General features: G+C 37.6%; 2 protein-coding genes across 3 annotated transcripts in view; both read left to right on the top strand.

Annotated features, from left to right (window-relative positions):
* cntn2 (contactin 2) overlaps nucleotides 1–12,556 on the top strand; it is a 66,930-nt gene extending 54,374 nt beyond the window's left edge. The window contains exons 21-23 of the mRNA XM_057845825.1: nucleotides 3,367–3,479; nucleotides 6,152–6,320; nucleotides 6,533–12,556. Coding sequence (XP_057701808.1) covers nucleotides 3,367–3,479; nucleotides 6,152–6,320; nucleotides 6,533–6,630 — 380 coding nt within the window. The 3' untranslated portion in view covers nucleotides 6,631–12,556. The remainder of the gene's footprint in view (nucleotides 1–3,366; nucleotides 3,480–6,151; nucleotides 6,321–6,532) is intronic.
* Nucleotides 12,557–12,709: 153 nt separating this feature from the next.
* chia.1 (chitinase, acidic.1) lies at nucleotides 12,710–25,308 on the top strand. 2 transcript variants are annotated; one of them, XM_057845826.1, is made up of 12 exons: nucleotides 12,710–12,959; nucleotides 13,171–13,227; nucleotides 13,494–13,523; nucleotides 15,204–15,408; nucleotides 15,504–15,560; nucleotides 15,640–15,805; nucleotides 15,904–16,028; nucleotides 19,585–19,708; nucleotides 19,814–19,996; nucleotides 22,288–22,404; nucleotides 23,296–23,422; nucleotides 24,976–25,308. In XM_057845826.1, exons 2-12 carry the CDS (start codon nucleotides 13,209–13,211, stop codon nucleotides 25,182–25,184), a joined length of 1,362 nt encoding a protein of 453 aa, XP_057701809.1. In that variant the 5' UTR covers nucleotides 12,710–12,959; nucleotides 13,171–13,208; the 3' UTR covers nucleotides 25,185–25,308. The 2 variants fall into 2 exon arrangements, with proteins under 2 accessions (XP_057701809.1, XP_057701810.1); XM_057845827.1 differs by lacking the exon at nucleotides 13,494–13,523.
* Nucleotides 25,309–27,379: the final 2,071 nt, after the last annotated feature.

Raw genomic sequence — 27,379 nt, 5'->3', positions numbered from 1 at the left:
CAGTACTTTTGTACAGTATGTTGACTGTATACTGGACTGTCTCAGGAAATTAGAATATTGTGTATTCTAATTTCCTGAGACAGTCCTGTATATATACACAGGACTGTCTCAAAAAATTAGAATATTGTGTATTCTAATTTTCTGAGACAGTCCAGTATATCCGTCTTATGTCTTATCTTTCCATTCCAACAATTTACAGAAAAATATGGCATATCTTAAAGATGGTTTGAATTGCGATTAATTACGATTAATTTTTAAGCTGTGATTAACTCGATTAAAAATTTTAATCGTTTGACAGCCCTAATCAATAATATAATACTATCCTTTGCAATTTTTTGACGGCTGATCAGTTCTCTCGGTGTGTTGTTAAACACAGCCACAATGCATCAGTTTGGCGTATTTACTTGAATGTTCCCTATCCATTCATGTTATGTCGTTCATATCTTCAGGCTGAGGTGTTAAAAATTGGTTAATTTTAGTGTTTACATTATTTTTACATAAAGACCTTTCACATAAGGGCCGATGAATGTTAAGTTTGAGTCCCTCCAATCCTAGACAATTTGCATTTTACATGAAAAAAAATATATTCAATTTAACCTTCAATTGGAGGTCCATTCATGTTAAACCGATCACGTCAGTTTTAGAAGTTCGTAATGGGGTGAAAAAGATCGGGTTTTAAAAATGTATTTCTTCTTTTATTTATATTTCTTAAATATTAACTCATTGGCTGCCATTGACGGCGATAGACGTCCAATCCAATTTGACTGGGGGCTGGCAGTGACAGTGAAATGACAGTGAAACACGATCACTCAATGCCAGCCTTGTCAGTTCAATTAAATTTAACGTCTGTTGCTGTCAATGGCACTGAATAACTTAAGGGCTACAAGCAACAAAATGATCCATAGGTATAACAATTACAGATAAGAAACACATAACTATAGAAAAGGTAACGTGATCGTTCACCTTGAACTTACCAGACATTCATGTTGTTCTTGTGTAATAACGATGTCATAAAAAAACACTTCCTTCTTTATGATCCTATGGCGAGGTTCAATGATCCTTTCTCACCCCAACTACTATGCTCAAAGTGATTGCTCCTCTCAGCTTTTATCAACTTGTCAGCTAAAATATACAGTTGAAGCCAAAAGTATACAGTACATACACTGCGCAAAAACACACTTTTCATTTTTCTTTTTTGTCCCACTGTCTGAAATTAAATCAGACTAAATATGTTCTATTTCAGGTCAGTCAGAATTACCAAAATTATTTAATTTAGTGAAACGCCACAGGGATTAGGTCTAAAGTTTACATACACAAAAAGTACTCTGACTTTTAAGAACATGGGGACGTCCACATGATGAGGTCTGGCTTTTGAAGCTCCTGACATGTGCGTTAATTGACAGCACACCTGAGGATGCATTTAAGGCCACATCTCAAACACTCTGCTTCTTCATTTAAAATCGTGGGGAAATCAAAGAAATTGGCCAGGAAATCAGAGAGAGAGAATCGTGGAGCTCCAAAATTCTGGCTCATCCTTGGGTGCAATTGTCAGATGCTTGAAGGTGCCACGTTCATCTTTTCAAACAATCATATGTCCAGCAGTCACACGGCTGAGGAAGGACACAGACCCTGTGTCCCAGAGATGGACTTGTTTTGGTCTGAACTGCGTGAATCAACCCCAGAACAGGGGTTTAAAGTGCATGTGACACCATTAAAAATATTAAATATCATTATTATTGGAATTAAAATCATATTTTGAGACGATTTGACTATATACAACAATTTGGCAAAGCGCAGATGATGAGAAATGATTTTTGAAATCTGCTGTTTAGCTCCTCCTGTCATTATAGCGCTCTGGCGCCTCCATCTTGGTGATGACATCAGCAGAGTAGGGATTTCAGCGGATTTAGAATCAAGCCCAATAGAGGAAGAAGATTCAGAACGAGAAAAAGGCGACAGAGAGCAGACTGCAAAATGTCATCATTGTTTTTATCTCTCTACTCCAATATTTTTACAGGATATTCTTTGTATCTCAGTATTTTTCCCCAATTACTAAATAAATTGCATGTTCATGACAAATAACAGTCTATGCTAATGGAATATGAAATATTAAAAATGCACTTATTCAGTACGACAGAGCTAAATTAATGCATAATGAATGTATGCACGAAGAACGTATTTGCGTGCAGGAGGAAGAACGCATTTGCGCCGGACAGCTGATTGAGAGAGAGAGAGGGGAAAGATTACATGTGAGCCCACTGTCTAGCTAGCACTTAGCTCCAACGTCTTGGTGAGGACAGTACAATGACGTAAAATACATGTTTTTGGATAGCTATTTTGAGATTTAGGGGGTATTTACAGGGTTTATTCCAACTTATGCGGAAATTCGGGTTATGTTGCCAGCAGCGGAAGGGAATTCGTTTGTAAGCCGGGGACTACCTGCATTATACCAAACAGCTAATGAAGAGAAAAACAAGCTATTTTCATTCTTCTGGTGTGAATTGGAATTAATTTATTAGTAGTAGACTACGACTAGTAGCGTGAATGAAAATTTGTTCAATCGCTGCCATCCTTCCCACTTCAAGTGGTTTGGTCGTCAATGGCAACCAGTGAGTCAAATTTTGGGGCATTTCAGGTCATTAGCTGTTGATTTTTGGGCATTTCATGTCGGTTTTGAGTTACAGAACCGGAAGTCCCCAAATGAATAGGCAGTGACTCAAACTTAACAGAGACACTAGTCCAGTGGAAGATTTTGGTAGCAACTTTTTGGTTCTTTTTTTTTTTTTTTTATGAGTGACCCCTTTTTAAAACGATATATCGATTATTGGCAGGAGCGTATCAATAACCTTTTGGGATACAAAGTATCACAATAATTTTTTCACACTCCTACAGTAATATCTATTAATATAATAATTCTACAGCTATATGGATAGTTGTCGATTAACTGTTTTAACTTCAAGTTGTCCAAATGCTTGGAATTTTTAGTATATTTTAACCTTGATCGACATTTTTGTCTATTTTCCGAAAAAAATGATAGACCAAAGCAGTGTCACAATCACAATATTTTTTCTAAGCATTTCCCGAATTGTCACTTTTGAAATAATGTCTTATTTTTTAATTAAGCAGTGGAGATGAAATGGTTTCCCCCCCTTCCCAGTTAATTGATTAATCCATGATTAAAATAAGCATTAGTTGCAGCCCTACAGTATATAATGTCAGAGAATAGTAGATATTTAGCTGCATGTTGTATTCATGGTTCACTGCCACAAAATTAATGTATGATGGAAATTACTTTTCATGACATGATAAGTGAACTATTAAGTGAATTTGGATGATTGTAACTTAACCATTTGGTTCTTGTTGCAGCTCCTAATCGCCCACCTGGAAACATTTCATGGAGGTCTGATGGCTCATGGGTAACTGTGCGATGGGACCACGTGAAGGTCATGCACAATGAGTCAGCAGTACTGGGTTACAAAGTGAGTGGTCTCCGCTCGATGGCTCTTGACAACTATCCACCTTATTTGTGTTATTTTGCTCTGTCTGACTACCATAAGAGCCCAGTTTGAAACTGTCAATCTCACCAGTTTATTATTATTTTTTTTTCTTTCCAATAATACATTTACAGTTTACATCCTCAAACTGAGTTGGGCCTTAATTTAAAAAAAAAAAAAAAAAAAACTGAAATCTGAAATCACGCCCCAAAATAATCACATGGAACATTATACAAAACACGTATGTCTCTGTTGTACCTTTGAGGCATTGAGTGAAGAATTAATATGTAACCAATAAATCTGTCTCGTAGGAAAAATAAAATGGCTAATTAATCATTTGTTTTATATTATTACTACTCCACATTCAGATTGATGTTTTACTTTGGTAAGTAATAAAAGCAAATAAAACGAAATCAAAGTTCATAATATTACAATGACTATTCTGCAGTACACTCTGGGCAAATACTTAGCTAAGTGATTTATTTTTTGAGTGTAAGGGTATGTTTTGCAAAGATAATGACCACTGAAAATGGCAAACACTGTAAAGACAAGATGTTTAAAAAATCCACTCTCTTTTTTAAACAAGATGAAATGGTTTATACTCTTTCTCAATATTGGTATATGCTTTGTTGGAAATTCATAGTTGAGATCTACTGTATATTTGCAGGCAGTGTATTATATCCTAAAATTGTGTGGGGAAAGATCTATGCTAAATAGCATACTGTAATTTTTGCTACTCACCATGACTGAGTACCATAGTCACTGGCCACTATCTTGTCTTGTTGTATGCTACGTCTTCCAAGCGGAGAATCTAAAACACATAACGTTGCTTGATGTCCGAACACTATGATCAATTGTCACAAAAATGTACACTATATTGCCAAAAATATTTGCTCACCTGTCTCGACTTACTTTAGTGACATCCCATTCCTAAACTATAGGTGTTAGTATGACGACGGCCGGTCCAGTCTAGCCACAACAGCTTTAACTATTCTGGAGTATTTTTATAAGAATGGTTTGACGATTTATTCCGAAGAAATTTGTGAAGTTACAGTATGTACACACTGACAGTGGATGAGAAGGCCTTGCACTCAGTTTCTCCCCCAATTCGTACCAAAGGTCAGGTCGAGATCAGGATTCTGCATTCCACTTAAGTTCATCCACACAAAAATTTGGAATCCGTCTTTGTGTATACAGTGGGGCAAATAAGTATTTAGTCAACCACTAATCGTGCAAGTTCTCCCACTTGAAAATATTAGAGAGGCCTTTAATTGTCAACATGGGTAAACCTCAACCATGAGAGACAGAATGTGGGGAAAAAAAAAACGAAAATAACATTGTTTGATTTTTAAAGAATCTATTTGCAAATCGTGGTGGAAAATAAGTATTTGGTCAATACCAAAAGTTTATCTCAATACTTTGTAACGTACTCTTTGTTGGCAATAATGGAGGCAAAACGTTTTCTGTAACTCTTCACAAGCTTTTCACACACTGTTGCTGGTATTTTGGCCCATTCCTCCATGCAGATCTCCTCTAGAGCAGTGATGTTTTGGGGCTGTCGTTGGGACTTCCAACTCCCTCCACAGATTTTCTATGGGGTTGAGATCTGGAGACTGGCTAGGCCACTCCAGGACCTTGAAATGCTTCTTACGAAGCCGCTCCTTTGTTGCCCTGGCTGTGTGTTTGGGATCACTGTCATGCTGAAAGACCCAGCCGCGTCTCATCTTCAATGCCCTTGCTGATGGAAGGAGATTTTCACTCAAAATCTCTCGATACATGGCCCCATTCATTCTTGAGTTGAAAGTCCGTGTTGCCCAACGACAGCCCCAAAACATCACTGCTCTAGAGGAGATCTGCATAGAAGAATGGGCCAAAATACCAGCAACAGTGTGTGAAAAGCTTGTGCAGAGTTACAGAAAACGTTTGGCCTCCGTTATTGCCAACAAAGGGTACATAACAAAGTATTGAGATGAACTTTTGGCATTGACCAAATACTAATTTTCCACCATGATTTGCAAATAAATTCTTTAAAAATCAAACAATGTGATTTTCTGGTTTTTTTTTACACATTCTGTCTCTCATGGTTGAGGTTTACCCATGTTGACAATTACAAGCCTCTCTAATATTTTCAAGTGGGAGAACTTGCACAATTAGTGGTTGACTAAATACTTATTTGACCCACTGTATATATATGGCAGAAAACACAGACAAGACTGAAAAAGCAGTTTCTGCTGTTGCAACCTTCTTTAAAATAAACTGCTGTATTTTAAGAATTTTAAAGAAACTGTTGTTTGATAGAACAATATGTCTATATGCTGCCATAGCAGATTCATGGCCTATCAAGCCTCCGAACTATTTTTAATTTGTCCCTTTTACCCTGGAAACCCCCGTTTCAACTTACCTCCGAAAATACTTGACATCCAGCCATTCAAATGAATAGGGTCCGCCCCCGTCATAGAGCTGTTTGGAACTATTTGAGGCTCCATTACCCAGTACTACCCGGAAGTAAAATCATATACTCGAGCTCTATAGGAGTGTAGCAACTCTCTTTCTACATGGCTCTGGTGTCTCCTAGAGCCAGAAAGTTGCGATTTTAAATGACTTTAATTTAGGGTTTGGTTTTAAGGTCACCACAACTGTTACTTCCATGATGACAGGTTTTGTACAAGCATGAGGGGCAAGCAGTTTTGAAGGTCTTGGACATGGCGAAGACATCAGTGAACCTGCCGCTACCCAAAGATGATGCATACGTCGTATTGGAAATACGATCCTGGGGTGAAGGTGGAGATGGACCCTCACATGAGATTATTGTCTCACGGGACTCAGGTGACAGCCTTGTTTTTGCATTACTGGTATAGAAAGGTGTTATTTAAAAAAAATAAAAAAAAAAAAGCTAAGCATATGCACCCAAGAAAATTTGCAATGCTGCCTTTTTAAAAATGTATTTAATTATTTATTTTTTAAATCAAAGTGAGGACAATGCATCATAACCATCATGTTGAATTCTGCTAAATAATTGCTATCTTTGCCTTTTTCAGGAACTGGCATGATGGTGCAGAGCGAGGCAGTAGTCTACAGTCATTCACTTCTTCTGATCATTGGCTTGTTTCTTCTCACAATTGTGTCAGTCGTGTAATTTCATTCGGCTTTTTGGTAAACTAACTTGAATTGAAATTGAAAGTCTCTCAAAATATTTTGGTTAGGAATCATTAAGTTAAAACAAAAATAAGGTCACCTTTTGGTTTAAAAAGGTCTCTGAATGTGGCAGGGGGATGTATATAGGCCTGTCTGATTGTGTAGTCCTACACTTGAGTTTTAAAGGGGAAATTATACCTACTGTAGCCTATAAGAGCTGTTGCTTTTTTTTACACATTCATGCATTCTGACACAACCACAATATAGGTATAGATGTGGTTGAAGAGTTTCAGTCTTATTTTAGCAGGTTTCACAAACATGTAGTAAAAGCCATTTAGGAACTACAATCATTTTAAGTGGTCATTGGAGTCTCTGAAAAGTACATTACAGTATGTGGATCCTTATAATTGAAAATAAATTTGTAGTACTTCATGGATATCATTCGCAATATTTGGAATAGCATTAGAAAAAATATAGCACTAGACAACCAATTTATTTTGACTGGGAGGGGGTGAATAAACCCTTTCCTGGTCAAAATCAATTGGAGGTGTAGTGCAGCCAATGAGCTAAGATAGAATCTATTTTAGTGGAAAATTTTGCAAGCAACTTTATAAAAACAAATTAAAAAAATAAACGTGACAGCTTTTTAAAACAATGTATCGATTCGTACCAGGACCATATTGATAACCTTTTGGGATAAAAAAATATATATACAGTATACAGGGTTTCCCCTAGGATTTTCTGAAGCCGTAGTTGTGGGCTGCATCAGAGTCGGACAGCCTTACCATGTTGTGCCACAGTGAAATTGAGATTTTTTTCCCCTCATGTTTTTCCCAAGAACCATAACAAAGGTCTATTTGAAATACTTCATTCCGCAGGCTAATGTCGTAGCTCTCAGCTACGGTACATGTACGTAAAATGCGTAGCTGATTACAGCTACATTACCCTATGTAATAATACAACTTTTTTTCTACTAGCAATAGTACGATTTACATGTTGTAATCCTTCTTTTTCCTTTTATTTGGTGTTTGACTTCATTGAAACAATGAAAGACAAGACCTAATATTACAATCACTAAAGTACATGAGACAATAATTATGATAATAAATGCTATCATATATTGTTTCAATTAAGTCACCCTTCTCCCGTTCGAGTCCCTCTCCTTTGCTTTTTCCGGGCGAATGTAATAGGTGATCTAATTCGAGGGCAAACAGCCAACCCGTGTACTTCCGCCAGCTCTGATTGGTTGGCATCGTGACACGTTTGTTACGCGTGTGCTCAACAGAGCGAGCAGAGAAAACAGCCTGATGAGCGCAGGAGTCGAGAAATTGAGCGAAAGCAGTTGGGGGGATTTGAGCGGCCCAGAGTAGATTTTTTTTTTTGCTCAATATTATTTTCTGTGCTCAAAATCGAGGATTGCTTGCTCAAAATCTTTAACTGATCTCTCAATATACTTTTATGTGCTCGAAATCTATTTTTCTGTGCTCAAAATCCATCACTGCTCGCTCAGAATAGTGGCAGCAATATAACGCCATACAGAAACAGCCTGATAGCACAGATATAAGTACGTCTGTCCCTCTGCTATTGGATGCGTTGTTGACGTTAGCGCGGCGGAGCTCTGAAATAGAGCAAAGCTCCATTTTGGGTCCTGCCTCTTGGCGCAAATTCATTCAAACTTGCCGTCCCGTCCAAGAGGGCCGTCCACCACTCACTTTCGCTGAAAAGTCTGATCCAAAATACTGTAATGCCCAGGATGGGGGAAGAAGGAGAGGAGTCGGTATTGGCTTACCCACTTTATTGTGGCAGCAATAATAATATTTAAAAAAAAAAAAAAACAATAACAAAATAACAGCGGGCTGCCGCGACATGCGACCGCTATCCCTCTATCTCGCCCGTTCTCCCGTTCTTCCTACTCGCTCCCCCCTACGTCACAGCTCTCCAGTTCGATCGTCTCTTAAGGGGGTTGTGCATAGTTACGGCCATTACAATACACAATGAATAGGTTGCCGCTGAACCCTTCACACTAGGCTGCTGCTAGTTTGAAATGGCCTTAAAATTAAAATAAAAAAATCTCATTTTCAAGGCGTGGTGGCTTTTATTTTGATGTGGCGGTGCGCCACAATCTGTTATATGTAGGGGAACCCCTGGTATATATGTTGTCATTTCGATCTAATGTCAAATCCCAACATTGCACGTAAGTGTTCTTTATGAATATATGCCCACACTTTCGGTACAGTATTAAGAGGAAGGAATGGCGAGGGGGTGTGGGGGGTGGTAATTGGTAAATAATGGTTAAAACAAACACAAAACTCATGAACAGCTGTGGTCAAGTACAAAAGGGAAACTGTGGAACTGTATACATTTACTTTTTGGCTTTCGCATGTTCTGTATTTTTGCCATATTACAGTGGTACCAGATTAGGATTGTAGATATCTTAATTTATTTTAAACTGTAGTAGTGACCATTCTAAATGACTAACACTTCTGTAGGATGTAAATCATGCAAACAAATTGAGTGCCAATTTTGCCAAATATTAGCAGCAGGAATTACCACTTTCTGGTTGTTGAAGTGGATTACATGAAAACATAACTAAAACAAAATTGCTGTATTCATTATTTCTCTTTGTGTCTGAAAATGTTTACCGTCAAGCATTATAATGGCCAATTTGTAACTCCTGCTAATGTCTTGTCTTTCACTTGGCTGTAATTGTACACTATTCATCCATCTGAACCACTCCAGTTCATTTTCGCTGCGACCTGGAAGCAATACCAGCTGACACCCTGTACTGGTAAGCAGTCTGTCACAGACAACCATTCTTTTCTCATATTCACTCTGCCACTAAGAGGAAGCAGAACCAACGAATGTACCACTACACCATCAGTGACTTGTAATGATAGACACTGAAATGTATACTGTTTGTCAGTTGAAAAAATGTCATTTATTTTCATGTGAGTTGTACAAAATGGTTTGTGTACTGTATTTGTTTTACTGGCCTTGTATGTTTCTTTTATCATCCCTGTTGTTTGATAATAATGACAGTTCTTAAAATGCACATGTTATGTGTTTTATTTTATTGCAACTTTTTTTTTTTTTTTTTTTTTTTTTTGCTGATAAGTCAATATAAACTTCCTGACTTGATTGATGATCGGTTTGGCCACCAAAGCACAATGTCAACATTGTGATTAATCACACTGTATATCTTGACAGCTATTATGTAAAACTTACGACAAAGGAACAGGTTGAACTCAAGCATAATTATTATGTGAACTTGTTTTTGCTGATAATCCCCCCAAAAAGCTGAGCTACACTCTATTGAATATTAAATTGTCATTTTCGTAGTGGTGTTGCCTTAAAGGAGCAACATGGTGGAAAATATTGAAGATCGCAACATCTCCTTCCTGTTTGGGCTGCCAGATAAGTGCTTCGCAATGGAGAATCAAGTTGCATTATACCAATGTTCCGCTTCAATCAGGAACGAGAAAATGAAATTTTGGAAGAAATTTCGTGGGTAGCTTTGCTGTGCTGGTCGGTACAGTAGACGTACATGCAAGTACACATAATTGTAGTTTAAGTATATGCAAGTACACGTACTTGTAATTCAAGTGCATGCAAGTACTTGTAGTCCAAGTACATGCAAGTACTCATACTTGTCGTTCAACTACTGTTCATGCAAGCACTCGTACTTATAGTTCAATTACATTCTGGTACATGTACTTGTGGTTCAACTTCATGCAAGGACACATACAGTGGTATGAAAAAGTATCTGATCCTTTTGGAATTTCTCACATTTCTGCATTAAATCACCATCAAATGTGATCTGATCTTTGTCAAAATCACACAGATGTAAAAAGAGTGTCTGCTTCAACTAAAACCACCCAAACATTGATAGGTTTTCATATTTTAATAAGAAATGCATGCAAACAATGACAGAAGACGGAAAATAAGTAAGTGAACCCTCTGCCTCAGGAAACCAATTTTTACCAAACAATTTAAGTCAGATGTGTGCCCAATTACTGATGAACGGTTTAAAGCTGCCCTGCCCACTATAAAACTCACACCTAGTAAGAATTGTGTTGATGAGAAGCATTGTCTGATGTGCATCATGGCTCGGTCAAAAGAGCTGTCTGAAGACCTGCGATCAAGGATTGTTGCTTTGTATAAAGCATGGAAAGCATACAAAACCAGCTATAAAAGTCTGGATGTTCATCAATCGACAGTCAGACAAGTTGTCTATAAATGGAGAGAGTTTGGCACTGTTGCTTCTCTCCCAAGGAGTGGCTGTCCACCAGAGATGACGCCAAGAGTTCAGCGCAGAATACTCAGGTAAAAAAGAACCCTAGAGTGACTGCTAAAGGCTTACAGAAATCACTGGAACTGTCAAATATGTCTGTGCACACATCAACTGTATGTAAAACTATGGAAAAGAATGGTGTTCATGGGAGGACTCCGCGGAGGAAGTCACTGCTGTCTAAAAAACACATTTGTGCTTGTTTAATGTTCGCAAAAATGCACTTGGACACTCCACAAAAGTTTTGGCAAAATATTGTGTGGACTGATGAAAGCAAAGTTGAATTGTTAGGGAGTAACACACAATGTCATGTGTGGAGGAAAAATGGAAAAGCTCAGCAACATCAACACCATCATGATTTGGGGCTGTTTGCTGCCTCAGAGCCTGGGCAACTTGCAATCATTAATGGAAGAATTCAAACGTTTATCAGGATGATTTGTGGAAAAACCAGAGGCTGTCAGACAGTTGAAGCTAAAAAGAGGGTGGATGCTGCAACAAGACAATGATCCAAAACACAGAAGTAAATCAACTTCAGAATCTATTTAGAATACACGTTCTGGAGTGGCCAAGTCAAAGTCCAGACTTGAACGCCATTGATATGCTGTAACATGACTTAAAGACAGCGAGTCATGCCAGACATCCCAGGAATCTGACTGAACTACAGCAGTTTTTCGGAGAACAATGGGCCAAGATTAGTCCTGATCGATGTGCCAGACTGATCTGCAGCTACAGGAAGCATCTGGTTGAAGTTACTGCTGCCATAGGGGGGCCAACAAAGTATTAAATGCGATGGTTCACTTACTTATTTTTCCCCCTTCTGTCATTGTTTGCTTAATATCCTCATTACAATATGAAAACCTATAATTCTTTGAGTGGTTTTAGTTAAAGGAGACAGTTTTTTCATCTGTGTGATTTTGGCAATTTCATGCAGAAATGTGAGAAATTCCAAAAGGTTCAAATACTTTTTCATACCACTGTACTTGTATTGGTACACAGGTTTGTAGTACAAGAACACGTAATTGTACACATACTTGTAGTTCAAGTGCATGCCGTCTATAAATGCATGTCCTGGTCTTTATTTCTGCAAACCTTCATTTCTGAAGCCTCCAGAGCTCTTGCAACCAGTATAAAGACCAAGAACTTACCTCGTAATTGGCTGATTGGTGGAGGGTGGCACATCCATCGGAAACACAGAATCAATACAATAACTTTTGGTGGCCGACAATGGACTTTTAAAATGAGACTTGATCATTGACAACCGTGTTAGACGTATTTCCCCCCCAAAAAAACATGTTTATTTAATGTCTATGGAAATATCAGGGCCATTTAATTAATAATTGAAGTGCAAATCTTCCATATTGCTCCTTTAATATTACTGAGTTGCACTATTGTGTTTGTAATTTCCGAATCACAAAATACATTAAGTTGTGTAGCCGGCTAAAACAACTTAGACTTTTGAAAAACCTTTGTTTTCAATTTTATTTATTTGTATATTTTTGTTTCTTTATTGCTTCTTACACCGCTTTGATTCAGATATAAAGTTTGTGGTCAGGATGAATCTTGACAGAAGACGAAATGTCGCTTAATAGCATTATTACTGTAATCCATGCACGCAAACAATAAACATGTTTTTAAAGCACCTTTCATGTGTCGGTAAAACTGACCAATGTATAGTTTTTAAAATGTGCTCCATGGTATTATAAAAATTTGTTCACATTCCATTTTGTTTTCACTGTGTCAGCCTTTGTTGGTTGACTTTGAGCCCAAGACAGGTTGGGCCAGTCGAGCAATCAATCACTGAAGGCATAGAAAGACAAAATATTTACACCATTTCCTCCTAACAATTATGATGGCTGATAAGTTTGTTCTGACCTCAAATCAGAATGGGCTGATATTCAATCAAAAAGACGCCCACTATAGTCTTTATCAATTGCACTTTGTCACCTATTAGTCTTTGTCATCTATTAGTCACGAAGGAGCAAAATATAAATTCGGCAAGTGTGGCCAAACTCTTCACTGGTTCTTCGGATCCTCTCAGTAAGGTAAGGAGATCCTCTCATCTTGATGGCATGAACTGAAAAAATGAATTTCTTATTGCACTCCAGCTTGCCATAGCAAAATATACTGTATATATTTTAAATCTTGGTTAAATATGGATGCAATCCCTTCAGCCATTTTATTTTTCATAGGTCTTAGATTTGTTTCTCGTTCTCATGGCCTTATTTTCATGTACATTGTTTTTGTTCCAATTAGGTTCATAGGCCCAGCAGACTGCCTCAACAAACAGCACAATGACAAAATTTCTCACAGGTAAATTACTGATTCAAATAGGCGCTGAAAAGATCATTTCATTGTTCCCAAACAAACATAAAAGACAAATATCGGGTTTTACTATATTAAAAATGTTGACAGCATTTAACAGTGCTATTTTTAATTTCTTTAAAAAATCATTTTAGCTTTGATGCAGTCCTTTTTGGGGGGGGGGGTATCATTTTATAATGCTCTGCTCGTTTTAGCAGATCGTGTAAAGTATATATTTCATATATTCATACTTCACGCTTCCTTTGCTTTTGCAGCTCTGGGCGTCCTCCTAGCCCTGCACATGGGTAAGCCGTTTGCATGACTGACCATATTATGTTGTTCATCTGCAGTGGTGGAATGTATCGAAGTAAAAGCACTTCGTTACTGTACTTAAGCACATTTTTGTGTATCTGTACTTTACTTCAGTACAAATAAGAAGTGGTACTTTTTACGCCACTACTTTTCAAATGGTAGCCTGTGTTACATTACATACAGACCGCGTTTTGTTTGTTCTTTTTTCTTTCATGGTGAATTGATAGTTTCGTTTCCATGCCTCCAGCGCAATCGATAGGCCCTGTGCAACTATACCGTAATTGAGCACTAGATAGTAGCAACACGAGTACTAGCAAGATTAGTCAGGTAAACAAGATATTGACCAATGAAAACCAACAGTGAGAGCAGCGTGTCTTCCAATGATGTGCTGCACACTCTTGTACAGTGGTGGGGGTATGCACTAGGCATGTGCCGGTATGATAACCTTAAGCAAAAATACCAGGGTTTCACAGTATCACGGTATTGCAATTATAGCTTTGTGTTATTTTGAGATGTATGGCTTAGAAAAAATTTTTAAAATCCATTGAACAGGATTTTTTTTTTCCAAAACATATTTGCAAATTGGAGCATCAACATGAACATAATGTTAAAATCAATAAATAAAATAACAAAAAATAAACAACTGAACTTATACTAAACTAAACCCACAGCCAGAGTTCAAGCTGCTAAACATTATAACAAAAATAATTATTTTCCATAAAAAAGTAAAAACATTTCAAAATAAATTCAAATATATATACAGTATATATACAGTATATATATATATATATATATATATATATATATATATATATATATATATATATATATATATACACACACATATATATCAGGCCTGCACAATATATCGTTTGAACATCGGCATCGCAATATTTGCATACGCAATAGTCCTATCACAGGATGTGAAATTGTTTTGTTGTTTTTTTTGAACACGTAAACTTCTGTTTTGCTTCATAAATGACTCCTGGATCCCTTTTATATACTTCAATCTTTATAATTCACAGATGAATCCCCTTAGCCTGGAATAAACTGTATTATGTGGATACAATGTGGCCAAAGTCTTCCCAAACAAATCTATTCAAGTCATCTGGTGAAAATTCTTCTAGTTTTAATATTACCATATACTGTATATCGCAATATATCGCAAACCTCCAAAAAGTCGGAATGTAAGTTTTCTCCAGGATGATGTTCACGTTAATGTGAAATCATGTTAGAGATGTTGCCTGCACGTCAGCTGTCCTTCCTCCTCTAAGCCGCGGCCGTCTGTTTCTTTTCAGTAACCGAAATACTCCCATTCTAGTGACTCTTCTGAGGGGGAAAAAAGGTCAGGTGTAGTTTCGACAGCAACAGCAGTGTCACCGACAGAGCAAAAACTGGATGGGAGGGATGAGCGCTGCTGCTCCGAGTCATTTTTCGCTGCATTTTTGGGACAAAAAAAACCAAACTAATACTGTTCAACGGTATGAAGGAAAATCTTAGTGGTTTTGAATCAGTGACCTTGAAACCAGTAACCGACACATGCCTAGTATGCAACTGATGGTTACTTGCAATCTGCCATTAAGTTCTAGTTGTTGTTTTTTTTTGTAGCTTGTTAAACTTCTGTTTACAGTGCACTCAATTTTATTACTTACTACCTCTGTGTCTGCTCTCAGCTTCTTCCAATAAGTTGGTGTGCCACATGACCAACTGGGCCCAGTATAGACCTGGCCACGCCAAGTTCACCTCAGACAACATTGACCCCTTCCTTTGCACGCATGTTATCTACACGCTTGCCACCATCAACGGCCTCAACCAAATTAGCACCATTGAGTGGAATGATCAGCAGCAGTATGCCAGACTCAACAACCTCAAAAAATTGTGAGATCAACATTTTTGGTTTTGTTATAGCTTTTAGCTAAATCTTTATACTCACTGACTTATTTGAGTTGAATTCATTCATTATTGTGTTTTAGTAATCCGGCACTAAAGACTCTGCTGTCAGTTGGAGGCACGGTCAACGGAATGAGCCCGTAAGTAGCTTTTGCCAAATGATTGCAAAAATGTTCCTGTTCTGTCATCATTTTCTCTTTATTGGATGTGTGTCAACAGATTCATAGCCATGGTTGCCAGGCCCGAGAGTCGTGCTGCCTTCATTAAGTCAGCCATCGGCTTCCTGCGAACTCATAACTTTGATGGTCTGAATCTGGCTTGGGAATATCCGGCGCACAACGGGAGCCCAGAGCAGGACAGGGAAAGGTTCACTTTGCTGGTCAAGGTTAGCTCGTAAATAATGTTTTTTTCTCAAAGCAAGAGAATGATGTGATGAGAGATGATCAGAACAATGCCTTCAGCTGATTCATGTTGTTTGTGTAGGAATTGGTTGCAGCTTTTGAGAAGGATGCCAAAGACACCAGAAAGACTCAGTTACTGCTATCAGCCAATGTCGCCTCAATCCGCGACACCATCGACAGAGCTTATGAGGTCAAACTGATTGCACCGTAAGTTGGAATCACTCAAATACCGAATTGGCCCGAATATAACACGGTGTTTTTTTGCATTGAAATAAGACTGAAAAATTGCGGTCTAGACATTATACCCATTCACGGTGCTAGATGGCGCCAGATATCATTGAAGCAATGTTCTGTCATGAGAGATCTCAGCTACTCTCCCCATTCACAACGCTAGATGCCGCCAGACATCATTGAAGCAATGTTCTGTCATGATAGATCTCAGCTACTTTAATGTTTAACCAGTTTGCATTATTTTATTGCAATGTTTTTCCTTATTCAGTTTTGTTTCAAGACTACAGTTACAGTTAGACTTCACTTTGATGGTTAATGCAGTTGTTGCAATTTTGTTGTTTTATCACAATAGATAGGTTTGTTTACATTTAAAAAACCAGAAGCCATTCATTTACGAATGTGATTGCACTTTAGTTTACATATTTAAATGTTCCGATATTAAGATTTGAATGAGGCAAAATAACATGCTTTTTCTCTCAAATATATTGTTATAATCAGGGGTGCACATATTTTTTTTGCCCAGGTTCTCAGAGGAGGACCTGGAGATGTGACTTGGTCCTCATTGAGCTTGAGAGCCGACCCGCCTGAGGCGATAAAATTATGACAAGCTTTACTTAGAGCTAATTAACTTTAATTAATTATATTAACAATTAATGCTTGATTAACATCAACTGGCACAACAAGATTGCCATTCCTTTGAAGTGAAATGGAAAGAAATAAACATAAAAGCTCCAATTCAAAATAAAGGGCATTATGTGGCTCTCACATGAACTCCAAGCCTTTGTAAAAGTGGGATGTCCTCCTCATAAGAACTCATTGAACGTGCATGTTTAGCTTTGTAAAATGCGAGCAAAAACGGGTTTGTCAGTGCATGGCGCTGTTCATTACCTTTATTCCGCCACTTGTCCATAGCGCGAGTGGGGTCTTGTCTGACCTCGATAGTTTGCTTAAATGCCACATGCTCTCTGTTTTTTTCATGCTTTTCAAAGTTTGGATGGCTGAAATTCTTTGACCCTACATAAAATGCGCTGCTCTTATCAGCGACATTGGGATTGTCACGGCATATTTTTTACCGCATTTCCGTGCGAGCATCATTTGCTTCTAGCCATGGTACCTCCTTCAGCCACTTTTCAGCAAAAGTCCTTTTTTTCGGTAGCTCCGGTGACGTCTCTGTCGTCTGTCTGTCTTTTGACGGGGTTGGGGGAACACGGAAATAATTACTCAGTGGGGCCTGCCTCTTCGACATTTTGAGAAGGTATTTTCTCGTGTCCGCCGCAAATACAGTGGTCAGCCATCGGTACGCAAAAGCGTATGTAAGCCATTGAGGGCCAGCGCGTTTGTCTACGTTCAGTACGCATGCGCGCATGCGGACCACTTATGTGCACCCCTGGTTATAATCATTTGTTTCGGATGTACTGTAATTATTTCCTGCATAAAAATTAATTTGTTGTTCAAAAAGTCTTTTTTCAAACTTGAGTCTTGAAAAAGAGGGGGTCGTCTTATAATCAGGGCCGTCTTATATTCGGGTCAATAGGGTACTACTGTATTAAGCTGCTTACCAACATATGTATAAGGCGGAAAACATTCAGGTCACTTGAAGTTCTGCTCTGAGACTCCCAACTTGGCCAAATTTCAAAATTGTCTGATATGCATGTGTGATACATCATTGGAAAGCTTAAAATCTCAATTTTCTGGGGGAAGAACATTTTTGAACAGGAGGGCTTTTGAAAAAAAAAAAAAAGAAAAAAAAGAAAGTTTTTTAAATAGCAAAACCCTATCTGGAGGTGAAAGCACACGAGAACAAAATTACAGACGCCATGACTTTAACGAGATATTATCGCGTACTTACCTCGTTTTGATCCAAAAACTCCATGCAGCATGTATCACCGAGTGTCAAGACACATCTGTGAATGGCCAGAGCCGGATTTTTGGGGGATTTTATGTGTGAAACATGGTAATACATTCAACATTTTCTTTTTCTTATATTTACTCTTTTAATTTTTTTTTTCTATTTCTCTTTGTTTTGATCGATTATTTATCATCTAACATATCAGAGAAAATGCGACAATGACAAAAAAAATTTAAGCGATAGCTATGAGGTGACTTATTTACAGACACCAATTTTCTCATTGTGACGTAATTTGTGATTAATTTTTTACCTCTTTTTTTTATATCTATCAACGAAATATTAGACATCAATTAATGATTCTAAGCTAAAAATGACAGACATTTCGAATAATAAATATAATTACTGAGCTTCTTTTTGTGGCTGGGTTGAAACAAAAGCGGTTGCGCGACGTCTGTAAATAGAGGTTTCCAGGGTAAAACGGACATATTAACAATAGTTCAGGGGCTTAATGTGCCATGAATCTGCTATTGAAGCATATAGACATATTGTTCTACCAAACACAACAGTTATTTTGGCTTAAAATACAGCAGTTTCTTTTAAAGAGGAGTGCAAGAGCAGTCTGTGTTTTCCGCCATAAGTAAAATCCATGCAGCTACAGTGGTACCACTACTTCCAAAATTAATTGATTCTGGAATTAGTTTCATAACCCCAAATTCTGTAAGTAGAGATGCGTTTTCTATGTAAATGCCCTAATCCGTTGCAAGCCCCCCAAAATTCAGAGATAAATCTTTTAATTATACATAAAAATGCATCAAAACGTGTAACATACATGTTACAATTAGATTATTGCACAAAAAACATTAAATCAAAGTTGAACATAATGTAAAAGAAAACCAAAACAAGAATAGAGTAAATAATAAAAGTTAATACACTCATTAAATCTGTCGGAACATGAGGGGCGAGTGAAGATGACGCTAGGATACACACATACCGTAGCGGTCTCTCTTAGCCAATTGGATGCCAGGAATACGAGGCAATAGCCAATGGCAGAAAAGCTATAAGTATGTTACATTCAGTAAACTCTGGGAGCTGCGAGTACCAACCATACTGTATTTTTGCCTTTCTTATCCTGAAATTTCTTTCTTAAAAAGAGGCAATATTTTCCTTTTGAGGCGCGTCTTAACCTGAAAATGCTGTATGTAGAGACGTTCGTAAGTTGAGGTACCACTGTATTTCAAATGGTATCGAATTAAACAGAAGATGACGACACACAATCCCAGAGCAACAAATAAAACAATAATACGGATAACAAATAAGGTGCATTGTCCACTCCGAGTTAGGGCCGCTAGAAGTCACTCACAGCAGGGAGTGCCGAGGATCTTATTTTGTGTCCCATCTAAAAACAGCTGTTTCGGTCCAAATTTGTCATGCTCGTGACTTTTCTCCATACAAGGGTTGCACAATAGCAGTGCACACGCATGCTGGATAGTTTATGTACTACTACTAAGCTTTCAAAGACAGTGCTCCATTTCACCTACAGTGTCTGTTGGAGTTTTTGTATTTGAAATAAAAGCGCCCGTGTTTTATAATACAAATCCCATATTTCTGTAAAATGGAAGTACAGAAAATGAACATTAAAGATTCTGGCTGTAATTAAAAGAAAAACATCTTTAAAACCCACAGACATTTTGACTTCATTAACCTGATGACCTACGACTACCACGGACACTGGGAGGCAGCCACCGGACACAACAGCCCTCTGTACTCAAGTTCAATGGACATGGGAAATCATGTACACCATAATATTGTAAGAATCATACCTCAAACTTTCAATCACTAAACACGTTCATTTTTTTTTTTCTTTAAATCTTGGCATAACACAATATGCATTATATTCATTCAAAAATTTTAGAACTCTACTGTGTCCCATTGGCTGGCTTTGGGAGCACCAGCAGAGAAGCTGCTCCTGGGTTTCCCTTCATTTGGAAGAACGTACCGCCTTACTACTGGTTCTGCTGGCCTGGGAGCCCCAACAAACGGACCAGCTGACGCCGGGCCCTACACTCGCACTCCCGGTTTCTGGGCTTTCTATGAGGTCAAACATTTTAGATCCGGAAGATGATCTTTTTTTAGTAAACTCAAATGCCAGCTATTTTAACTAGTACCTAAAATCCTTCAATTTTCTCAAAAGAACAGTGTGCTTTATAATCCAATGCACCTTATATAAGGATCAAAATTGGTTAATCATGGTGTGACATTCCCTTTAGCGCAGCACCATCTAGTGGATGTATAACACAACCCAAACCACTACTACTACTGCTACTACTACTACTACTACTACTACTACTACTACTACGCCTTATATATGAAAACAGTTTTAAAATAGACAGTTCATTGAAGGCGCACCTTATACTCTGATGCGCCTTATAGTGCGGAAAATATGGTGCTCATTTTAGATTATTTTTGACTGACCTTTCAAGACTAAAAGATTGTCTTCAATAATTACACATACACTTAATATACACTTAACAGATGACGGAATCAACTCCCTTTCATTGTTTTATTTGTAGTAAGCAGTAGAAAATTGGTAAAATTTTATTAAATCAAGAAACTTCTCCCCAAACAAATTAAGAAAATTTGCTTTCCGTGAAAAGAAAAAACTAAGTGTAAGGTATTTCACTTTTGTGTTAACTCCAACATCTGAAGAATGAGTTGACTTTTTAAAGAAACTGAAATAACATTTGGGAATCGGTGCATCGCTGCCCCCTGCTAGCAATTTGCTGTCAATAATCCTGTCTGGAATTCAATAAACAGATGCTTTGACACTCCACGGTTAACAAAAAACGACACACACACACAAAACATCTTTGGCACAGAGCATTTGGATTATAAAATACAATACGCCATTGGTAGGGAATGTGTTAGATGTAAAATCTTAGTTTATTGCTATTAAAGTTTACCATAGACTTCATAATATATTGTTGGAACACGGGCGTGGAGCCGATTAATAGTAGGCCTATGTCCGTCAAAGCTGACTGAGTGGACACACAGACAAAGAGCTTTTTACGTTGAAAATTCTTGTGAATAAATGCTTGAATCCCTGAATTCTTTATAGATATAGACGTAAAACAGTCTTGATTTTTGGTTAAGAGCAAAAAAAAAACAAAACAAAACAAACAAAAAAAAACGGGCAGATAGCGTATATTTTGCGTAAATATGTCGAATGTGCTGCTTGTCTTTAAGCCATTGTGGCGCCCCATTATCACCACAAAGAGCTTTTTACATTCAAAATTCTTGTGACTAAATGCTTAAATTCCTGAATTCTTTTTAGATATGGACGTAAAACAGTCTCTATTCTTGGTTAAAAGCAAAAAAATAACAGGCAGTTAGCATTTATTTTACGTAAATATGTCAAATGTGTTGCTAGTCTTTAAGCCACTGTGGCGCCGCCTTATCACAACAAAGAGCTTTTTATGTTGAAAATTCTTGTGAATAAATGCGTAATTTCCTGAATCCTTTATAGATATGGACGTAAAACAGTCTCGATTCTTGGTTAAAAGCACACAAAAAAACGGGCAGTTAGCATTTATTTTACGTAAATATGTCAAATGTGTTGCTAGTCTTTAAGCCACTGTGGCGCCGCCTTATCACAACAAAGAGCTTTTTATGTTGAAAATTCTTGTGAATAAATGCGTAATTTCCTGAATCCTTTATAGATATGGACGTAAAACAGTCTCGATTCTTGGTTAAAAGCACAACAAAAAAAAACGGGCAGTTAGCATTTATTCTACGTAAATATGTCGAATGTGCTGCTAGTCTTTAAGCCACTGTGGCGCCACCTTATCACCACAAAGAGCTTTTTACGTTGAAAATTATTGTGAATAAATGCTTAAATCCCTGAATTCTTGACAGATATGGACGTAAAACAGTCTCTATTCTTTGTTAAAAGAGCAAAGAACCGGGAAGTTAGCATTTATTTTACGTAAATATTGCGAATGATGACGCCAATGCCGTAGCGGTTAATTTCTCCCATTGATTTTTTTTCACAATGTTTCTAAATGCATGCATGGTACGAAAAATATAATAATTACCTTTAATCCTCGAACACATCACTCCTGAGACAATCCTTCCTGTTTGTATGCGGTACAGCTTTCGTACTTTTTCAACCTAAATCACTGCATGTGTTTGAGAATAACTGCGACCGACTGAAGAGGAGTGTGGGACGGCCCCTTACTTGAAGGCGTGGTGCTCTATCTAGGGAATGTGTCCTGTCAATATCATAATGAAGTCTATGAGTTTACTTAAAAATGTGCTGTTCCAAAATTAAAATGGTGCAGGTAAGAACTATTAATCAGACAAAATGCTTATTATGGATTGTTCTGCCAGGTCTGCAACTTCCTCACTAGTGCTCATACTGAATGGATTGAAGAACAAAAAGTTCCATATGCCACCAGTGGCAGTTCTTGGGTAGGCTATGATGACAAAAGCAGCTTCTCATCCAAGGTAACCGAACATCTTTCTCTCCATCCATCCATCCATCCATCCATCCATCCATCCATCCATCCATCCATTTCTTATGGTGCCTTCCATGCTGATGGTCATAATGAAGCTTGAACAATTCCCATGCAGTGTTGTTTTTGGCAGCCCTTGTAATTTTTGTCTTAGTCTTTTGAAAACAAAAACTTTTTAGTCTTTAGTCCCTTCAAAACATTTTCATCTTTGTCTAGTTTTAGTCGACGAAATCTTATACAAATTTCGTATTTGATTATAATGTTGACTTTTGTTTTATGATGCATGTTTTTTTTGGGGGCGCAGAAAGCGTAGAGCAGGTAGTACTTCCTGACACGAATAAGAGGGCATGCACACACAAAGAAGAACGTATTGGCACACATGAAGAAGAGCGTGCACACGAAGGAGAGCGCATTTGCTCCCACGAAGAAGTAGTGCAGCCGAGCGAGAGAGAGAGGGGAAAGAGCTTAGCTCACTGTCTAGCTAGGATTTAGTGCCAAAGGCTTGGCGAGGACAGTACAATGACGTATATGTTTTTGCATTGTTATTTTGAGATTTAGGGGGCATTTAGGGTTAGTTAAAGGGTTAATTCCGATTTAAGATGAAATTTGGGTTACGTCGCCAGTGTAGGAACGGAACTTGTTAGTAACCCAGGATTTTCCTGTATAGGGTTATTTACTTTTGTTAATATGAGGACTAGTTATATGATGAACTATTGTTGTTCTTATATTAAGTGTCTCATTGGTTTTGTCTGATTTTTTAATTGCTTTTTCTTTGGTTGGTTTATTTTTCTTATTTTTGTCTGGCATGTGTCCAAAATAAAGCATTCATTCCTTTATTTTAGCTTTCTAACTGCCTTTTCTTTCCACTTTAATCTGATTTAAGGTTCAGTGGATGACCGGCATGAACCTGGGAGGTGCCCACGTGTGGACTCTTGACATGGATGACTTTAGTGGATCCTTCTGTAGAGCTGGCTCGTATCCACTCATCAACCACCTCAGGATGTCAATGGGTGAATATTGTCCCTTAGATTGCTTACTGTAAAGTCCATACATACACTTCATAACCTATTGACATGACATGGGAAACGGGGCCGATTTGTAGGGGGCCTATTTTCAGAAACTTCAAATTCAAATATTTACAAAACCAAAGCTGATACTAATCAAAAAACCAAAACAGGCACCTACCTTAGTCAAATATGAGTCTCCATGAGCAGCGGCATCAAAAAATTCAAAGTCGTTCCCTTATAAAATTCCGATTAATTATTTTTTATATAAGTATAACACAACTTAAAATGGCTATAAAAATCTCAGATTATACACTAGAGGCACAAAAATCACCAAATGCAGAGATAATCACCTATATTTTCAAGATCAATAGCAATATGCAACATATACGTTTTTGAGCAAGATAGCAGCTTATTATATATATTTTTTTATTTACTGCAAGTTTTCAACAGCTAATAAATCACTAAATTTACCATCAGAAACTTAATACTTGAGGAAAACATGCAGAATCAATTATAAATAATATTTAAATAGATTATTCATAAATTCTATATACAATCACAACTTATTATAGAATAGAATAGTCCTTTATTATCATTATACACTATATACTATTAGAGAATGAGGCAAGCGGCCGGCTGGTATAACAGGAGTTTTCTGGCGAAAATACTTGTGAATAAATGCTTAAATCCCCAAAATTTTCATAGATATGTACATAAAACAGTCTTGATTCTTGGTTAATAGCAAAGAACCCGTGCAGTTAGCGTTTATTTTACGTATATTGACGAAGTACAATGCTACTATGTTAGCGAATGAGGCTAGCGGCCGCCTGGCGTAAACAGAGCTTTTGTGGTAAAAATTCTTGTGAATAAATGCTTAAATCCCTGACTTCATTATATATATGGACGTAAAACAGTCTCGGTTCTTGGTTAAAACCAAATAAAACCATGCAGTTAGTGTTTATTTTACTTATATTGGCGAAGTACATTGCTACTATGCTAGCGAATGAGGCTAGCGGCCGCCTGGCGTAAACAGAGCTTTTGTGGCGAAAATTCTTGTGAGTAAATGCTTACATCCCTGAATTCTTTATAGATACGGATGTAAATCAGTCTCGATTTTTGGTTAAAAGTAAACTATGAGGCTAGTCAGGTGAGAAAATTAGCCGTCTCCATCTCTAAACAAAAAAGAAAATTCCTGCAAATAAATGCTTCAATCACGCATGTATGGTACGAAAAATATCATATTTACCTTAAATCCTCAAACAAATTACTCCTGAGACAATCCTTCCTGTTTGTATGCGGTACAAATTTCGTTGTTAAATCCAATCGTAAGTAAATCTAAGCTTATATCCAACAGCGTGTGCAGTCTTCGGCTATCACTAAATGAAGCTTGGCCCCCTCTGATAAGGCATCGCGCAAAGAATGACAAAGTGACACGTCAATAGTGATGTTGTCTATGGTCCATATCAGTTTCATATTGTAGGAAACGTGGCAGCAGTAAAGTTCTTAACTCATAAACGCTTTCAAGAGTTATTTACATAGCATGTCTCACTCTACAGGCTTCTCCCCTAAGCCCACCACCACCGCAGCTCCGACCACCACTAGAGACCCCATTGCTGATTTCTGTCGCGGCCGCCCGGATGGTCTATACACAAACCCAGCTGACAAAGGCACCTACTTCCAGTGCTACTTGGGAAACACCTACCTGCACCGCTGCCAGCCTGGTCTTATCTACTATGACTCCTGCAAGTGCTGCAACTGGCCTTGACGCAAAGTTGTTGAAATACATGTTTGAGGAAATGTCTGCAATGTTAAGTGAACACCTTGAACAAAGTATAACAGCTGAACTGCCATGAACTCACTGAACAAAATTAAAAAGAATATATCGCTATGAAAACAAACACTTGTTTCATGACTTTTAATTTCAATGTCAAATTTGGAATGAGTTCGTTCCTGATTTTGTAGTCCAAAGGTGGCAAACAAACAACCCGTGGGCTGAAAGAGGACCACCAGGGGTCCAATCAGGTTCACAGGCTTGTTTTGCCAGACAGGCACGTTGTAGCGCATTCATTATGTACATACAGAATCCTTTTAGATTGTCATAGCGCCCAAAAATGCCTTCAAACTAACAAGCAGTGATCCGAAAGCAACAGGAGGTACCCTGTAAATGCCCCAAAATCAACAGGAAGTGGCCCAGAAATTTCTTAAAGTCAACAGGAAATTATCCAAAATGGGAATGGCCCCAAATGTACAGGAAGTGACTCGTAAGTGCTCTAAAATTACAAGGAAGTGAGCCAAAAATAGCTCTTTGGCTACCATTGACAAGGTCAGATGTACAAGTCACTTAAACTTGGAGAAATGCTGTGAATGCTAATATTTCAGTGCTGTTGACAACGCTAAACATCCAATCACTTTTGACTGGGAGGTGGTCAAGGACACAATTTGCTGTCTAAATTATTATTTGAGATTTAAAAAAGTTAGCAGTTAATGAAATCCCAAAAAATAATTTGAACGAACAGGCATCCTAAAAAGACAAAGTCCTGCAGTAGCTGTCTTTTTAATGATGACACGTATACTAAATGGGAAAATGACACCAAGGATTTACACAAAGGTGACTTGCATAACACGGCCGTTACATAATTTATAAGATTAATAATTTATTGACATTATAATCTGTTATCATTGATGGCACAATGTTCATTACTGTAATAGACTTCAGGCTCCAGACGTGTTTTCCATGTAAATGCCCTAATCCGTTCAAAGCCCCCCAAAATTCAGACCTAAATGTTTTATAATGCATAAAAATGCATCAAAACATGTAACAAATACATGTTACAATGAAATACACAATAAACATATAATCAGCGTTGTGCAAAATGTAAAAAAAAACAACAACAATAGAGAAAAGAATAAAAGTTTATACACTCACGTAAAGCTGTCAGAACACTGGGTGCGAATGAAGAGGACGCTGGGCTACACAAAAACAGTAGCAAAATGGGTGCCAGGAATGCTAGGCAATAGCCAATGGCAGAGCAGCTATGTTATGATCAGTAAATTAAGGGAGTTTCGAGTACCAGCCATACTATTTTTTTGCCTTTCGTATCCTGAAATATCTTTCATAATGAGAGGCAATGTTTTCCCATTGAGGCGTGTCTTAACATGAAAATTCTGTATGTAGAGACGTTCGTAAGAGGTACCACTGTATATTAAAAACATACACTTAACTATTAACAATCTATTTTACCTTGTAACCATCTTTTGTCTTGCCTTCTTTGTAGTGGTCAGAATAACTATTAAAAAATCAAACAAAACACAACAACAACAAAAAAACACTGTGATTATGACAGGACATTAATGAAAGCTCCATGCTTGATAGATGGAACTGTCACGATCGGGGATAACTGATTGGGTCTGCGCATGGGCGAAACCTGCATCACTTCCTCTTGAGCAGCAGCGGAGCAATAGATATAATGTATACATTGGAATGAAAAAGTATCTGAACCTGTTGGAATTTCTAACATTTCTGCATTAAATCACCATCAAATGTGATCTGATCTTTGTCAAAATCACAGATTTAAAAACAATGTCTGCTTTAACTAAAACCACCGAAACATCTATAGGTTTTCATATTTTAATGAGGATAGCATGCAAACAATGACAGAAGGGTAGGGAAGGGAATTGATAGGATTTTTACGATTCCGATTCCATTATCGATATTGCTTAACGATTCAATTCTTTATCGATTCTCTTATCGATCCTTATTTGGGGGAAAAGAAGAACAAATATTTTGATTGACATCTAGTTTGTTTAATCAGAACTCACAACCTTACAAACTCACAACGAGGTCAAAAGAGGCCCAAAGCCTCAATGTTAACTGTGGCAATATGTAACTGTGGCAAACAGACAAGAATTTTACTGAAAGGTTTTTCTAATACAAATAAAAAAATCCTCGTTTTTAAAAGG

This window comes from Corythoichthys intestinalis, chromosome 9, assembly GCF_030265065.1.
Source record: "Corythoichthys intestinalis isolate RoL2023-P3 chromosome 9, ASM3026506v1, whole genome shotgun sequence".
NCBI lineage: Eukaryota > Metazoa > Chordata > Actinopteri > Syngnathiformes > Syngnathidae > Corythoichthys > Corythoichthys intestinalis.
Note: the sequence above shows the minus strand (reverse complement) of the source record. Positions and strands in the feature narration are given on the sequence as shown.

Excerpts from the sequence above, each read along its gene's own strand:
- chia.1 (XM_057845826.1), top strand. Across the intron at positions 13,524-15,203 it reads CCTCCTAGCCCTGCACATGG|CTTCTTCCAATAAGTTGGTG; the intron begins GTAAGCCGTTTG and ends GTCTGCTCTCAG. Across the intron at positions 19,997-22,287 it reads GTTTCTGGGCTTTCTATGAG|GTCTGCAACTTCCTCACTAG; the intron begins GTCAAACATTTT and ends TTGTTCTGCCAG.